This window comes from Neovison vison, chromosome 11 (assembly GCF_020171115.1).
Source record: "Neovison vison isolate M4711 chromosome 11, ASM_NN_V1, whole genome shotgun sequence".
Taxonomy (NCBI): Eukaryota; Metazoa; Chordata; class Mammalia; order Carnivora; family Mustelidae; genus Neogale; species Neogale vison.
This window is the reverse complement of record NC_058101.1, coordinates 162,656,212-162,674,557: the sequence shown is the minus strand read 5'-3', so window position 1 is coordinate 162,674,557 and position 18,346 is coordinate 162,656,212. Positions and strand designations below refer to the sequence as shown.

General features: G+C 36.9%; 1 protein-coding gene across 1 annotated transcript in view; it reads left to right on the top strand.

The window, feature by feature from the left end:
• ADAM28 (ADAM metallopeptidase domain 28) overlaps positions 1-18,346 on the top strand; it is a 73,039-nt gene that overhangs the window by 26,703 nt on the left and 27,990 nt on the right. Inside the window, exons 9-13 of the mRNA XM_044268099.1 lie at positions 1,058-1,227; positions 4,789-4,873; positions 12,593-12,723; positions 13,927-14,104; positions 15,849-15,938. Of these exons, the coding sequence (XP_044124034.1) occupies positions 1,058-1,227; positions 4,789-4,873; positions 12,593-12,723; positions 13,927-14,104; positions 15,849-15,938 (654 nt within the window). The remainder of the gene's footprint in view (positions 1-1,057; positions 1,228-4,788; positions 4,874-12,592; positions 12,724-13,926; positions 14,105-15,848; positions 15,939-18,346) is intronic.

Genomic DNA, 18,346 nt, shown 5'->3' with positions numbered 1-18,346 from the left:
ATCAAAGGGAGGGTTTTATTCTAGTTAGATTCTGACTTTTCTTTCGATGATAATTGCATTCCTCAATGCTTTTATTGTTTTCCAAACTACTTAAAGCCATGTCTGTGTTTCTCAGCAGGAAGTTGGCCCATGAGAAACCTGTCACTGTGCAGCTTTTTTTCTAGGTTTATTGGGATATAATTGGCCTATAAATTGTGTGAATTTAAGGGGTCCAGTATATTGATTTGATATATTTACTTGCAAAATAATTTCCACCATGGGTTAGCTAACACCTCCATCACATCCCATAGTTGCCATTTCTTTTTTGTGATGAGAACGTTTGAAAATTATTCTCACCAATGTTAAAATAATTAAGATGATATTATTAACTATCACCAGCAAGCTGTATATTAGATTCCCAGAACTCATTCATCTAATGACTGGAAGTTCATCTGACCAACATTGTGCAGTTTTGTAAACTATAGTAGGAATTTAAACTTTTGTTTTTAAAGTAAACATATTGTCTTATAAGATTAATTCATTATTTCTGGAGATTATCCATGTGCATTATAGATTATTTGGTTCAGTCTAGGTTTAAGAATTAGAGGATCACTTACTTATTTGTGACTCATAGGTGAAGGACTTTTTCATAACATCTTTTTTTTTTTTTTTTAATCAGTGTCCAAGCCAGCACTGGGTCAACCTTGCTAATTTTGAAATGTTATCACTCTGAGAACACTGAAAAGCATTTGAGTAGATACACTTAAGTTGAAGTCATAGTAATAAACTACTAACAGAAAATTATATGTTTCTTGAGATTGCAAGCAAGAGAACTTTGTTTCTATAGGAACTTTCCTCCAAAAAAAGAGAGAGAGAGAGAGAGGAGTTTTCAGACCTGAAATATCTAAGGGTGTCTACCTTAATAAAAGAGGTGGTAACTTCCATTATACAAGTATGTTTGGAAAGAAAGTGTTTACAGTGTTGCTGTTAATACGTTCAAAAATCTAAAGTACGCTGAAAATATTGGAAGATAATATCACCATTACACATTCCTTTGACATGTACTCTCTTTGAACAGCTTTATAAAAAGCTCGATACTCACGTGGCCTTAGTCGGTATGGAAATCTGGAATGAGGGGGATAAAATAAAGATAAGTCCAAATGCAAGCTTCACCTTGGAAAATTTTTCTAAATGGAGGGGAAGTGTCCTCCGAAGAAGAAAGCGTCATGATATTGCACAATTAATCACGTATGTATAGATTTTCCCCCTTTGTATGTTAAATGGTATTTAGCATAGGAACTTTCCACAAAGACTTGGCAAAGCAAGTGGTATCTCAGGAGGCAGGGTAAGAGGAAGTGGCTTCCTCGTTAGGGAAAGGGAGTTAAAAGTTTTAAAATACTCATTTGACTCTGATGGTGAATATACTCTTACCTTTGTTACAAGTAATTCTTTTTTTTCCATCTTTAAAGAAGCGAACAATTTGGCAATTATTCATTAGAATTTTGTCTGTTTTGATTAGGTATACAGAAAGGAAAGATAGGTTTAGATAATGACAAGAGAAATTTCGATTCATTGTTTTAAAAGACCTGATTAGCTTTCAGCACTAGTCAGGACAAACTTCTAGGATTGAAAGAAAATTGCATATTATATTTTAATCCCATACCTCTACCCTCCTGCTGAAATGACTAATTAAAAAAAAAACAGGAAGTAAATCTGGTGACTATAATTTAGACAAGACTGCTGAGGGTATGCCTCAAAAGAACTGGAAAAAATTCTGCTGGATAATTTGCAGCTGGAATCAGATAGAAGGAAGCAGCAAGAAGTGACTTAAAAGTATTCAAGTTTTACTTCCTAACAAAACAGGAGTTGTTAAAGGAAATAAGAATTAATTAATAGTCTGTGTTGATTATCTACTACACATATCAGCCTACAACTTCCTGACTTAAAATAAGTCTTCTTATGCTCTTGAGTGTTTTGTTTCCTGCCTGGTATAGTTGGAGCACAGGGCCTGGTTGGTCATCTCTGCTTCTACCGCTTTCATGTGGCTTCCTTTGACTGCCTCCAGCATGGCAGTTTCAGGGTTCTGGGTATCTTGCAAGGGGACTAATTTTCCCCCAGAAGAAGCATTCTAAGAGGACCAAGAGAAAGCTTCAAGACGTACATGATTGAAACTTAGAAATCATAGTGTCTACTAGGTATTTATCCAAAGGATAAAAAATAGCGATTCAATGGGGCACCTGCACCTGAATATTTATAACAACAATGTCCATAATAGCCAAAATATGGAAAGAGCCCAGATGTCCATTGACAGGTGAATGAATAAAGAAGATGTGGTAGACACACATAGTGGAATATTACTCAGCCATCAGAAAGAATGAAATCTTGCCATATGCAATGATGTGGATAGAACTAGAGAGTATTATGCTAAGCAAACTAAGTCAGTCAGAGAAAGACAAATACCATATGATTTCACTCATATATGGAATTTAAGAAACAAAATAGATGAACATAGGGGAGAGGAAAGAAAATTAAAATAAGATGAAAACAGGGGGAGGCATATCATAAGAGGCTCTTATGTATAGGGAACAAATTGGGGGTTACTGGAGGGGAAGTAGGTAGGACACGGGGTAGCTGGATGATGGACATTAAAGAGGGCATTAAGTGGGAAACCTAATATCAAGATTAGATTTCCTGACTAGACTAGAATAAACAAAATAAAGGCACTAAAAAGTTATGATGGAAGGAAATAACTGTCCTTTCACTGAAAGTCCTTAAATTGAAAATCCTAGCCTTTACATGACAAACTAACAAAAGATATATGTCTATACCTAGGCATAACAAGGTAAGAACCACTGAAAACAGGAGCCAAAATAGCTAACTCCATAATGGGAGAAGATTTTACTTATTACAAATGAGCTGGTACTGAGTATTAAACCCACATAAATGCAGACTTAAGTATCAATAATTTTATAATATAATTTTTAAAGAGGATATAAATGCCACGAATCTTTAAAATATCATGTACAATGCAAAATACCATTTCAAAATAACATACCTGAAAATTTTTCAGAGGAAATGTAAAGTGGGAAAAAGTTCTCTAATTTTCCTTACTTTGCATGGCAAAATCAATAGTCCCCATTCTTTAGGGTGATAACTGGGAAAATATAAGTTCAACTTTTAATTTAAATGCCTCTACTAAGGGAATGTAAATATCTATGCTCCCAATATGGGAGCAGCCAATTACTTAAGAAAACTGTTAATCAAAATAAAGAGTCATAGTGATATGAATACACTAATCGTAGGAGATCTTAACACGCCTCTTTCAGAATTAGACAGATCATCGAAGCAGAAAATCAATAAAGAAACAAGAGCATTGAATGACACATTGGACCAGATGGACCTCATAGATATATACAGAACATTCCACCCTAAAACAACAGAATACTCATTCTTCTCAAGTGCACACGGAACCTTCTCCAGAATAAACCACATACTGGGTCACAAATCAGGACTCAACCGATACCAAAAAACTGAGATTATTCCCTGCATATTCTCAGATCACAATGCTTTGAAACTGGAGCTCAATCACAAGGAAAAGTTCCGAAGGAACTCAAACACCTGGAAGCTAAAGACCTCCTTGCTTAAGAATGCTTGGATCAACCAGGAGATCAAAGAAGAACTGAAACAATTCATGGAAACCAATGAGAATGAAGACACTTCGGTCCAAAACCTATGGGATACAGCAAAGGCGGTCCTAAGGGGAAAATACATAGCCATCCAAGCCTAGCTCAAAAAAATTGAAAAATCAAGAACACACCAGCTGTCTCTACACCTTAAAGAACTGGAGGATCAACAACAAATCAAACCAACTCCACACATAAGAAGGGAAATCATCAAGATTAGAGCTGAGATCAATGAGGTAGAAACCAGAGATACAGTAGAACGTATCGATGAAACTAGAAGCTGGTTTTTTGAAAGAACTTTTTAAAGATTTTATTTATTTACTTGACAGAGAGTTCACAAATAGGCAGAGAGGCAGGCAGAGAGAGAAGGGGAAGCAGGCTCCCTGCTGAGCAGAGAACCCAATGCGGGACTCAATCCCAGGACCCTGGGATCATGACCTGAGCCAAAGGCAGAGGCTTTAACCCAATGAGCCACCCAGGTGCCCTGGGAATTTTTTAAATAATTGCATTCTTTGCAAATTATTAAAGACAAATCAGGGCTAGGATGTTGAACAGATAGCAGGATAATAACAAAGGCAGCACATGGAATTATTATGAATTGTAAGAAAAACAAAATGAACAAAACTAAAAAATAAAAATAGAAGTATGAAAGACAAAACCAATTGTCTATGCAAATAAATGCAAGTGGTTCAGATTCCTTTTCAGTAACAAATATTTCCATAACATAAATGCTTCAGTAACACGAGTATGTTCAGAATGGGTCCAAATTCCAAATCCCACTATAGCTAAAACAGTGCTTAAAGAGAACAAAAGTAAATGGGTATAAAAATATATGAGAGAAAAATATAAATTAAAACAAAGCATATGTTATAAAAAATATAAAAATAAGATATATATACATAAAATATTAAAAATGATTATTTCCAGGTGCTTGTAGTTAGGTGATATGAAAACCATCGCATACAGGAAAAAAAAACCTAATGCAAAGTCAAAAACTGAAGGAAATATTTAAGTTATTATTCACAATGTGAGTTTCTCTGTTAACAATATAGAGTTCTGGATTGTCTATAGAACATAAAGTTGAGAATCATAGGTTGTTATATAATTTTTTTTTTCTTTCTTGCAGAGCAACAAAACTTTCTGGAACAACCGTGGGCCTTGCTTTCATGTCTACAATGTGCTCTCCTTATCATTCTGTTGGCATCGTTCAGGTTTGTTTGAAGATAAATTGTTGGTTCTACAGTTCAAGTGTGACAATTGCTCTTTTTTCTGGATCATGTAGTTTTTGTTGTTGTTGTTGATATGGTAACAAACATGGACTGAAATTCAAATGTTGAAATAGTCTTGCATATCCAGTATAAACCCAGCAAGGTCATAATGCATTATCTTTTTTGTATCTTCCTGGATTCAACAAGCTAACATACCTCGAGGATTTCTATATTCTATATAATCATGAGGGATATTAATCTGTAGTTGTCTTTTCCTGTTATGTGTTTTTCAGGTTTTGTTATTAGGGCATATCTGGCCACATAAAATAATATATTCCCAACCCCTCAATTTTTTAGAATGTCTTGAGTAAAATTGGCATCATTCCTTCCTAAAATATTTGGTAAAATTCATCAGTAAAACCATATGGGTCTGGTATTTTCCTTATGGAAAGGTTTTTAACTACAAATATAATTTCTTCTGTAGGTAGAGAAGACCTGTAGATACAGGACTACTACTAATACAGGCTATTTACCTTTTCTTGAGTTAGACTTGGTAATTTGTGTCTTTAAGAAAAATGTCCATTTTATTTAAGTTGGCATAAATTTGTTGATGATATTCCTATAATATTGTTTTTTAAAAATCTGTATAATTTTTATATCTGTAGTGATGTCCTCTCTTGTTCACGATATTAGTAATTTACATCTTTTTCTCATGGTCAGTCTCACTGAGTTTATTAATTTTATTCATTCCTAAAAAACTGCTTTTGCTTTATTGATGCTCTGGGCTTTCCTGCTTTCAGTTTCATTGATTTCTGCTCTTGTCCTGATTATAGAATTTCTTTTGCTTTCTCTGCATTTAATTTGTCCTTTTTTTATTACATAAGGAAGAATTTTCCATCATTCGAGACTTCTTCTTTTCAAATATAAACATTTAATGCATAAATTTCCTGCCATGCACTGCTTTAGCTGAACCCATCATATTTAGATATGAATGTTTTCATTTTCATTGTTAAAAATGTTCACTAATTTATTCTGACCTCCTTTTTGATTCATGTATTATTTAGAAGTGTATATTTAGTTTCATTTGGTTCTGATCTGTGTATCCATTTGCTAAGGCTGTTATAAAAAAATACCCCAGAGTGTATGGCTTAAACAATACAAATTTGTTTCCTCAGAGTTTTGGAGGCTAAAAACCCAAGATCCAGATGTTGGTAGGTTAGGTTTAGTTTCTTTTGAGGTCTTCCCCATTGGCTTGCAGATGCCCACCTTCTTGCTGTGTCCTCATGTGGCTTTTCTTCTGGCACACATCCCTTCCTTTTTACTCCTGTTGGATTAAGGCCCCAGGAGTATAGTCTCATTTAACCTTAATTATCTCCTTAGAAATCCTATCTCCAAAGACAGTCACATTGGTGGTTAAGGCTTCAACATATGAATTGGACTGTGTGTGTTGGTGTGCCACAATTCCATACATGATAGTCTAGGAACATACTTTGTAGAATTTTGGTATTTTTAAACTTTTTGAGGTTTGTTCTTGGTCAATACTGCATATGAACTTGAAAAAGAATGTCTTCTGCTGTTATTAGATAGAGCGTTCTTTAATTATCAATTATGTCAAGTTAACTTACAGTGTTGTTCAGTTCTTTTGAATCATTTATGTAGAGAGACTGGTTAATATCCAAGTATAATTGTAGATTTGTCTATTCTTTCAAATCTATAAGTTTTCACTTCATGTATTTTGAAGCTCTGTTGTTAAGTAAATACACAAATAGAGTTGTCAAATCTTTTGGAGAATTAATCCATTTATTATTTCATGTTCCTCTTTTTTCCCGAAATATTCCTGTTCTGAAGCCTACCTTGTCTGATATGATTATAGTTACTCTGACATTTGTGGCTAAAGTTTGCTTGATACAACCTTTTCCTTACTTTTATTTTTAGCATATATTTTTCTCTATGTTTAAAGGTTTCTGGTAGACAGTATAAACTCATGTTTTACTTTTTATCTAATCTGACAATCTCTGTCTTTTATTTAGTGTGTTTAAATCATTTATATGTAATATAATTATTGATATTGTTGAACTAAAAGCTTCCATCTTGCTAGATCTTTGCTCTTCCATCTTTTCTATTTTTTTCTGCCCTCTTGAGGGATTGAAGATTTTTTTAAAATAATTTTATTTATTTCCATTATTAGCTTTTAACTGTTATCTCTCTTTTTTTCCAATTTATTTATTTTCAGAAAAACAGTATTCATTATTTTTTCACCACACCCAGTGCTCCATGCAAGCCGTGCCCTCTATAATACCCACCACCTGGTACCCCAACCTCCCACCCCCCTGCCACTTCAAACCCCTCAGATTGTTTTTCAGAGTCTATAGTCTCTCATGGTTCACCTCCACTTCCAATCTACCCAAAAGCACATACCCTCCCCAATGTCCATAACCCTACCCCCCTTCTCCCAACCCCCCTCCCCCAGCAACCCACAGTTTGTTTTGTGAGATTAAGAGTCACTTATGGTTTGTCTCCCTCCCTATCCCATCTTGTTTCATGGATTCTTCTCCTACCCACTTAAGCCCCCATGTCTCTCTTTTTTATTTAATGGTTGCCCTGCTTTATTATACACCTCTGCTTGTCTGTTTTTACATTTACATTTACATTTTTACTCTTGTCCTCAGGATGCCTGGGTGGTGCTGGCAGTTAAGCATCAGACACTTTGTTTCAGCTCAGGTCATGATCTAAGTGTTGTGAGATTGAGCCCCACATTGGGCTCCATGCTCAGTGTGGAGTCGTCTGCTTAAGACTCTCTCTCCCTCTTCCCTGCCCCTCCTCCCTGCACACACACTCTCTCTCTCTAAAAAATTAAATAAAATCTTTTAAAAAAAGGAATATTCTTCAGCTGCTTCACATGTAGTATAAGAATATTATAAGAGTATACCTCTAAATACTCCTTTCCATTTCTTATGCTATTGTTATCATGTGCTTTACTTTACATATGTTAAAAATACACAATATATTGTTACTAATGTTTCTTAGTCATCTCTCAATGCAATTTAAAATAAGAAAAAATATTAGTATGCTTATCTTATCTCTACCTACATTCACCTTTATCACATTCCCAGTGCTCTCCATTTCTTTGTATAGTTACAAGTTTCTATCTGGTATTCATATATATTTTTTTCTTCCAAGAGATTTTTAAAAAATATTTCCTGTAATACAGGTCTACTGTCAATGAATTCTTTTAGTTGCTTCAGATAATTCTCTCTTTCACTTTTGCATGTATTTTCACTGGGTTTGTAATTTTGAGTTAATAATGTTTTAGTTTTAGCACTTCTAATGATTTCATTTCACTGTCTGCTGGATTGCAGGGTTCCTGATGAGAAGTGTGCTGTAAACTCTATCTTTGTTGCTCTAAAATGTGCCTTTTTTTCTACTTTAATATTTCTCCTTTCTTTTTAATTTTCTTCAATTTGATTATAATTGTGATACAACTAAGTGGGTGTTTGGGGAGAAATGGGTAATTTATCTCACTTAGTGTTCTCTGAATTTCTTGGGCCTGGGGCTTGTATCGTGATGAATTTTGGAAAATTCTGGGCCATTACTTATTCACATATTTCTTCTATTTCATTCTGTCCCTTTTTTTTCTAGGGATACTAGTTATATATATCTGTGATCATTCTATATTTACCCTCAAAATTTCTATGCTCTGTTCTTCTGTTTGTTTGTTTTCTTTTTTTATTCTTTTTGCACTTTGTGTTTCCATTTGAGTAATTTTTGTTGAACTATTAAAACCAGTGATTATTTCCTCAGCTATTCCAAATCTACTGTTGAGCCTGTTGAAGACATCATTCATCTCTGTTATTGTCTTTTTCATTTCTAGTATTTCCATTTCAGTCTTTATTATGGTGTTCAGCTCTGCCGAAATTACTCACCCAGACTTGTGTTCTATTCATCTTTTCCCCTGGAGCTTTTAACCAATTAATCATAGTTATTTTAAAGTATTGTGTGGTCATTCTAACATCTGGGTCAGATATGAATCTGGATCTGTTGATTGGCAGGGTATTGCTTTTCTTTCTGTTTTTATTTTTTGTTTCCTTGGACACCTTACTATTTTTTGTTGAAAGTCAGACACCCTGAGAAAGACATCAGTCCAAGGTGTGTGTGTTGTCTGTGTGTGTGTGTGTGTGTGTGTGTGTATTTTGGCTTGGAAATGATCATTTCTTTCCTTTTGCTAGGTCTCTTGCATGAGGATTTGAATTAATCTAGCAGGAATTGAGTTGGGTTTGGGATTTTGTTGTTGTTGTTGTGACTACTCTCAGTACATCATAGGCTTTGAGTTATTCTCACATTATTTTGTGTTTAGAGTAAGGGCTGGTTTTCCAGAGGGTTTTTCTGAGTGTGTGTTTCACATTCATCTTTAGGTCTTTTTTTTTTTTTAAAGATTTTATTTATTTATTTGACAGAGAGAGATCACAAGTAGGCAGAGAGGCAGGCAGAGAGAGAGGAGGAAGCAGGCTCCCCGCTGAGCAGAGAGCCCAATGTGGGACTCAATCCCAGGACCCTGAGATCATGACCTGAGCTGAAGGCAGAGGCTTAACCCACTGAGCCACCCAGGCGCCCTCATCTTTAGGTCTTTACTGGATTCCCCAAAGTTTCTTTAAGCCCTTAGTAGGTTGTTGTTACTTGCTACTAGATGATCATTAGACTTCTGGTGGGAAGAGGACATTCTCCTTTGTTCTTATTAAATCTCAGTCTCATGTCCCTTAGTGTCTGGGGTAGTCCTTACAGTGCTCCTGTTCCATTGCCAGGTGGTGGAGACCTCTCATGACACTGCCCAGCATGTATTCATGCCCTTCCTTCCCCTTCCTTCCAGGGGTAGAGGCCGTGTGTGTGTGTGTGTGTGTGTGTGTGTGTGTTTCCCTTCCTGTTCCTTTTTTAGAGTTCCTTTTTTGAGACTTCACCAATGCTCTAGGTGGGACAAGATTTTCCGCCATTTCTCTCAGAAGCTTAAAGCCCTTTAACTAGGCTTAGAGGTAGGACTAGAGTAAGGCAAGGGAGACCCTCCTTTCACCCTAAACAGTCATGTTTGTTCTGTGGCAGAGATAGAGGAGAATGATCCTGGAGGGGTTTCGTGCCTTTTCTGCTGCTGTTCCCCTCCTACAGGCCTACACTGTTGGGTAAACTTTCTCATAGTTTCACTTGATGAAGTCCATGTGGAGGAAAGACAGTAAGTAGGTTGGAATTCCCCTATGTCTGAAGCTCCCCATTTTGTATATTTTCTTTCTGTACTGTACACACTCTGCCTTTATCAGTTTTAAGGGTTTTTTGTTTTGTTTTGTTTTTGTTTTAGTTTTTAGTATGAGTTATTACGGGCATGTGGTAGTATCCGGTATCTGGTAGTGTAAACAAATATTCGTGCCCTGACTTTCGCTGCAGATGTTAGCCTACCTTTCCTTGGATTTCAGGTTTGTTTATTGCCTTGTGCCCTGAGCTGTGGATGAGTTCTATAAATTATGAATCTTACTTTGCCAAATGTTTTATTTATTGTAAGTTGGGGAGTGACACTCTTTCCAGCCTGCTAGAATCTGGTGGTAAGGAGCAGGGGTAAGGGTTTCTCTTTTGATTTTATCTGGTTTTAGTCTTAGGCAGGTCATGGGTCTCAGAGCAAAAACTTTCTTAGGGATCCTGCCTATCCTTCCCATGGCAGCAAAACTCTCCTTTCTGTCTTTGGCAGGTCTTTTGAGGAGTTTCCTGACTCACCCTCAGTGGGAGAAAATCTCAATTAATATCAATATGGGCTTCTGGGCTCAAGATTTTTGTCTTCCTGTTTCAGGAGTAGAGGGGGTGTGTGTGTGTGTTTGAGCGAAAGATTAAACCCATTCTCTAGCCATATTGAGTCTTCAGTTCTACCCTAGGTTGTCAGAGATTGCTATTTCTCTTCCCAGTGGCTTCAGGCTTCTATTCCTTGAAGGAGAAAGATCTGGATATGGCTTATGCTCTTTTCCTGCAGCAACTGCTACTTCACTCCTCATGGCCCATTCCACCAAAAGAAGTTCTTTCTGTTCTACTACCTAGCTCCCAATGTTTATCATGAGCTATAGAGAGGTCTCTCGAGAAATGTCTGTAAGTATGTGCAAAGCACCCTTGTTTCTGAGGTCCTGCTGATTCTGTACTCTTACAGTGGCCCACACTAGGCCTTTAGCAATTCATTTAAGAACTCAGATGAATTGCATCCCCAGTTGCAGGTACCTGACATGTCCTCCTCTTTGCCTTGCTGGAGATAATCCAGTTCTCATGTCAAATCTGTACTTGGGAGGGCCTATCTCTTCTTAGTTTTCAGATCTGTGGATGTCCTGAAACAAGAATTGACTGATAGAATCAAGGAAAATTATAATTCAGTTTTTCTGTCTAGTCCTTTTGTTTAGTGCAAGAATATTGTTCTTCCCAGCTCTGCACATCTGAGGTGGAAGGGTGATATATAGATATAGATAGAGATATCTCCAATATATATCCTATGAGTCTGAGTTTGTGATAAGCTTTATAAGGTGAACAGAAGAAGTAAAATGCATATTTTCTAAATTGAAAGAGCTTACCATAAAATTGGAAAAGAAATCAGACTTTTGGTATTCATTCCAAAGGAAAGAAACATTGAAGATATGAAAATAATTTTTTAAAGGAAGATACCATAAATTTAAGGACCTCATAAGGCAATGTGGAAAGTCTAAGCATATTTCCATTTTTCTTAATTTTTTTGGTTTGTTTTTGTTTCTCCTTGAGTAACTCCATCTTACTAAATAGGAAGGTTTACCAGGTTCATCTTGACAGAATGACTCATTATTATGAATTGTAAGTATTCACTTCCTATCTTACACAGTTGTTCCTTGTTTACCAGTCTTGCACTGTACTGTATGGATCTCTTTATTTGATTCTTCAGATTGAAGTAGATAAGGAAATCAGGTTTCTGTGGGTGGGTGTAACTGGCAGATTCTTGTCTCTCCTCTGGGAAATTACAGCCTGTGGTGATTCTGTAGTGCTGTTTTATCGCTCCTGGAAAAACCTGGAGCCCCCAGTGTGACACTTCTAATCAGAAATACTCTGGGAATGAAGTTGGTTACTAGCTGGACTTCATGCAATGGGACAAGTGTAGAAGGGACTGATGTCTTGGTGGTACCAGAATTGAAAAAAGATACCAATGGTACTAAAGTCCTGGGTTAACATTTTCAGATGTCCATTAGCCAAACATATCAAAGGCCTTCAATCAAATTAGAAGGTATTAAAAACAAGTCAGTGGGAGTGGCAGATAGATTAGTTTTTTAAAAATTCTGTTTCCTTATCATCATTGAAGACATTTTACCACTATCTTTCATGGCAGGAAACCACAGAAACATTTCTCATTATAAATATTCCCTATTTAAAAGAATAAAGAGCAAGCAATGAGCCCTGTGTTGTGCAATCAGTACCAAAGTTGCGTGTGTGTGTGTGTGTGTGTGTGTGTGAGAGAGAGAGAGAGAGAGAGAGGGAGAGTGAGGGAGGGTAAGAGAGAGAGACAGACAGAGGCAGGAGGAATATAAAGGAGAGAAGGAGAAGGGGAGGGAGAGGAAGAGAGATGGTGAGTAGTGAAAAGCTGAAAGTAAAGTCACTCTCTCTGCCCCAGTTAGTAAAACTAATTATACCCCGAGTGATAATTTAGTTTGAAAACCAGAAGATCTGTTTCCCTATTCTTGCCCTTAGGACCACAGTGACAACATGCTTAGAGTAGCAGGGACCATGGCCCATGAAATGGGTCATAACTTTGGAATGTTTCATGACTCCTATGTTTGCAAGTGCCCTTCTACAATATGTGTGATGGACAGAGCACTAAGGTGAGGCTCTCTGGGAAGATGCATTCTGTCCCTGGTTTTGGTTCACTCTGGGCTGTATCTGTGCTATATCTTTCATGTCATCTTCAGCCACACATTCAAGCTTTTAAATACTGAATAGTATAATCATGAATGCATATCTATACCAAACTACTTTATCCTTCTATATGCAATATTTTTCATTAACTAAGACATCACTTAAACATATTATGTCTTTGCTGTTGGCATGATTGACATTTTTAACTTCATCTTACCTACACAAGACTTGGTTTCAGAAAATCATTAGTATATATCAAATTTTCATTGAATTCAGACTGGGTGGCTCTAGGACAAAAAGCTAATAAAAGAAGAACATCCTTGCAGGAGGATAAAGACATTATACATCCCTGTCTTGCCTAAGCAAAGTTTCCAGGGAATTTTATCTTTAAAAATCCCCAAATCCCTTTTATTTTTTTTTAAAGATTTTATTTATTTATTTTACAGAGAGAGCAAGCACAGGCAGATAGAGTGGCAGGCAGAGGCAGAGGGAGAAGCAGGCTCCTTGCTGAGCAAGGAGCCCAATGTGGGACTCGATCCCAGGAGGCTGGGATCATGACCTGAGCCGAAGGCAGCGGCCCAACCCACTGAGCCACCCAGGCATCCCCCAAATCCCTTTTATATATGTATTTCCTTTCTTCTATTTCCCTGTCCCAGCTCACTCAACCTAGAGTTAGTCTTCCAGACTCTTCTCCAAAAGGTGGAATGCCAGTCACATATATTTGTTATCTCTCCCAGATACTATTGCATTTTTAAACCTCATCTTTGTTTGTGAAATGAAGAAATTCTGCCAAAAGTAATTCCTCTGAAGGAAAGTAAATTCTTAGACACATAAATAAGTATGACTTTACTACCTGTAGGACTTTGCAGCCAAAATGACCTAAGGCTGATTAAGATTCTCTGGAATAGTCAGAGCATCTTTGTTTTTTAAAACAGCAGCCTGGGTGCTACACTTTAAGAATTGACATATTTTTTTCATTAAGCTCGAGGTGTTTGTGTCCATCCTGGAGGGCTAATTCAGGCACAAAGAGCTCATGATTTAGCAGTTGGGCGGTGGATTGGGTTTAATCTTTTAGGGGAGGTTTTGGGTGCATCATCCCCAATGTGTGATATTGCTCCCTTCATGCTCAGCATGACTGTGTTCCATTTTCTCTTTCCTTATCTTCATAGCTTCTATATACCTACAGACTTCAGTTCCTGCAGCCGTGTCAGCTATGACAAGTTCTTTGAAGATAAATTATCAAATTGCCTTTTCAACGCTCCATTGCCTACAGATGTTATATCCATCCCAATCTGTGGGAATCAGCTGGTAGAAATGGGAGAGGACTGTGATTGTGGGACTCCTGAGGTACCACCGAAGAACTTTCTAAGATGGTCTAATTTGTTTTTCAATTGCTAAGAATATAAACCATAAAGCTATATTATTGCTCTGAAGTTGTACATTTTTTAATAACTTTGCATATGTTCATCTGTTAGACATTTGTCAGGCCAGTCTTTCTAACAATGACTACTGCATTGCTTAACAGACCTTCCTAATTTCTTTCTTGGGGTTCTGTCTCCATTTCCTGATTTTTAAGAACCACTCAACAGGGGCACCTGGGTGGCTCAGTTAAAGCCTCTGCCTTCAACTCGGGTCATGATCTCGGGGTCCTGGGATCGAGCCCCACATCAGGCTCCCTGCTCAGCGGGGAGCCTGCTTCCCCCTATCTCTCTGCCTGCCTCTCTGCCTACTTGTATCTCTGTCTATCAAATAAATAAACAAAATCTTTAAAAAAAAAAAAAAGAACCACTCAACAACTGGGATTTGTATCGTCGTTCCTCTCTTTCTGGCAGAAATAAGTTCACTTTTCTTATGTGGCTATGACCTACTGAGCAGTTACTTTAGGCATGGCACCTCAATAGCTCTTGGAGAGTGTAAATAGCTCACCCAAGGTCATAGAGCTGGTAGAGAGAGATGTAGACTCAGGTGTTTGATTTGGCAGTCGCAAAGCTGTCTTGCACTGAGATTTAGCTTTTCTCTTTGTGACTTAAGAGTTTTTACCATTAGGAGTCCTCGCCTGATCCTACCCTATTTGTAAGGCCACCAGGCTTCTAAATGGGACCTTTTCCCCCATTTTATCAATATTTAATATGAGTGACCTGTCAAGACCTCAAGAGGTCGGCTCTTCTGTAATTTCAAAATTTGACCACGAATGCATTCATTCTATGAGAAAAGAGGAATCTTTCCAAGAGGATGTTCATATTTGAAAAAAGGGCAAGAGTTTTACTCCTAAAAAGTTGTAACTCTCTTAGGTAACCTAAACAGCTATAAGAGGAAGTTTCTGAGGGGAGAGCTTCCCCAAAGTCTCATGCAGATGCCTGATTTCTCAGAAACAAGGTAGGGAGAGCAAGACAAAGTCCATTGCTTAATGCAGAGTTGAATTAAATGTCAAAGTTGCATAAAGAACTATACATTTAGGTTTTTAGTACATCTTAGAGATTAAATCTACTGCTGAGTAGGTACAAAACCGATAAGCTCAACTAATTGTGTTTTTAACTATTTAGATAAGTTTTATTTTTAAAAACTAACATTTTCCTTTTGTTTTCTTTCATAGTTTACCAAAAATAGATCATTTTCAGTATCCTATGGGAGGCTGAGTGATCTAGAGGAGATACTCAAATTTAAAAAGGTGTCAGTAGAATTCAGATATGTGACAAGTCACCAGTGGTTTTAAAATCTGTTTTTCTGGGACGCCTGGGTGGCTCAGTTGGTTAAGCAGCTGCCTTCAGCTCAGGTCATGGTCCCAGGGTCCTGGGATCGAGTCCCACATCGGGCTCCTTGCTCAGCAGGGAGCCTGCTTCCCCCTCTGCCTCTGCCTGCCATTCTGTCTGCCTGTGCTCTCTCTCTCTGATAAATAAATAAAATCTTTAAAAAAAAATCTGTTTTTCTAATATTGAACTTTGTTCAATATTTTATTTTCCTGGAAATTATCTTTAGACCATATCACAGTAGGGTCTGTGTGATGAAAAAATTATACTATGAATTGTGGTGAAACAAGAGCAAAAAATTGAGACCCAATCTGGCATTTGCCTTTGTCTCTGGTATTTCTTAGGAATGTGCCAACATTTGCTGTGACCCTAAAACTTGTAAAATCAAAGCAAGTTTTCAATGTGCATTAGGAGAATGCTGTGAAAAATGCCAGGTAAGATCATTATTTTATTCTATTTTAATAATTATAATTACTGTTTCTTTTTCTACATTCAAAATATCAGTGATTATGTTAAATAAAATAGCAAAGCACTAGCTTTCTGTCTATAAAATAATGCTGCCTACATATGAGTGTTTACAAACATGGGATATTTGATCCCCCAAGAACCTTTTGAATTAGATATTATTATCTCATTTTGCTCTTGAAGGATCAAAAGCTCAGAATAGAAAATGTGTGAAATAAGAGAGTCACTGAAAGGCAAACTCCAAATACGACCTCTTCCAAACCCAATGCTGGGACTCCTACCTGCCGCTGCTTCTGATGTCACAGAGCCTTCTTGCACCAAACCTCATAATTGGTTGCATATTCCTTTAATAATGGGTTAAGTGGAAAAGTTTTGTTTTGCTTTGTTTTGTTTTAATAATGTGGGGTCTTCCCTATCTTCAGACTTTGACGTCACTTCAGGGTGAATTTCTTAAATATAAAGTGAGCATTCTGTGTCATTTTCTCTGTGAGGCTTGTTGACTTTCCTTTCAGGTTCAAATGTAGAATTTTACATTATATCATTGCATAGATTTCTCTATTATGATTACTTGTTTATGTGTCTATTTTCTTAGTTAGACTGACTTCTGAGGGCAAGGGACTGATTCATTCTCACCTAGCACAGAGTTTCATACATTTTAAATGTTCAAGACCTGTTTGCAGAAGGAATGTGTGGACAGATGACATACCAGATTATAGGTAGGATTTAGGATTTTTTTTCTTTTTGATGTCAGAAGGAGAGGAAAGAAATAAAAAAGTCCAAAAGGAAGAAAATTTGGGAATTTAAGTCTTATTCAGCAAGTGTTGATTAAGTGCTATTTGTTGGAGATTGTGGGAGATCAAAAAAAGAGAGAGAGAGATAGTCTTTGACTTCAAAGAACATGCTATTTCTTTAGGGTAATGATATACATACCTGAAACAGATGAAAATATAGTAAGGATTAAAGGCCCAGGTAGACATTATAAGAATATTTGCCCTTTGTGTAATGTTTTCCACTTATATTTTCACCTAAGTTTCATAATGACTCTGTAAAGGAAATATTAAATGGGGAAATGGATTTTCAGAGAAATAAAGTCCTTTTTCTAAGTCATAAAGCTAGCCTCTGATAGAGCCAAGATTCAAATCTGTATCTTCCAAATCTAAATTCAGGGATCTTCCCATCATGTGTAGGAAGGAAAGGCAACCATGTGCTCTGAAGACGTCAGAGGAGGCTTCATGGAAGATGAGGCTGTCACTAGTCTTAAAGTCAAGTGCATATTTTATTTTAAGATTTTATTTATTTATTTGACAGACAGAGATCACAAGTAGGCAGAGAGGCAGGCAGAGAGAGAAGAGGAGGTAGGCTCCCTGCTGAGCAGAGAGCCTGAAGTGGGGCTCCATCCCAGGACCTTGAGATCATGACCCGAGCTGAAGGCAGAGGCTTTAACCCACTAAGCAACCCAGGCGCCCCAAGTGCAGATTTTAAATAAGTAAACAGAAGGAGGAAAAATTCCTAAATGATGAGACTGAGGGAAAGAATAAAGATGGAACAGGAAGTATAACCATGCTCATGTGAGAGCTGGTAAGAAAGCTCATCTGGCCGGGCAGCAAGATTTGAGTTTGGAGGGTTGTGTATGATCTAATTAAATTTTGGATTCCACTCGGTCATTATGTAAAGATACTGAAAGTTCTCTGATGATAGAGGAGCATGTTTGTTCACCTCATCTAGGGAAAGATATGCTTCCCAGTGTCCACACAGGACTCTTCAGATCTGCATAAATGGAAGAATTTGTTTGACTAAGTTTTTCCTTAGGCAATAAGAGCAAGATTTGCAGTGGAATTAATACATCAAACAAAAATACATCAAATAAAAAATAATTCAAATATACATTCAGTTGTTTCTCTCCCATAAGAAATCATTTCATAGGAAGAAGTGAGTTGAAAAGACATATTTGAGCATACAACAAAAGGAATAAAGGATTAGGAAACATGATGCCTGGGAAAGTCTCAGGGCACACTGATCTGGTGCTTATAAACTTACAGAAGATTCACTTGGCCAATAAATCTCTTAAGTTGCAGATATAAATCTCCTTGAAAATCTTGACAAAAATGTATTCAACAAAGGAAAAAATAAATCCCTTCTTTGCAACTAAGATGAGGTTTGGTTTTCTTCTGTACCTTTCTCCTTGATATTTCTATAGTGCTTGCACTATAAATTCAGAAATAATGATTACTTAAAGAATCAGGCCATTGGTAGAAGTCAATAGAAATGATATAATAGGAGATGTCTTTAGTTTATGCAATGCAGATGTAAGCTAAAATAGAAGGATGCCTCTAACTACCTTGCCAAAAAAAGGCCAAAGGAAAAATATTATTTACGT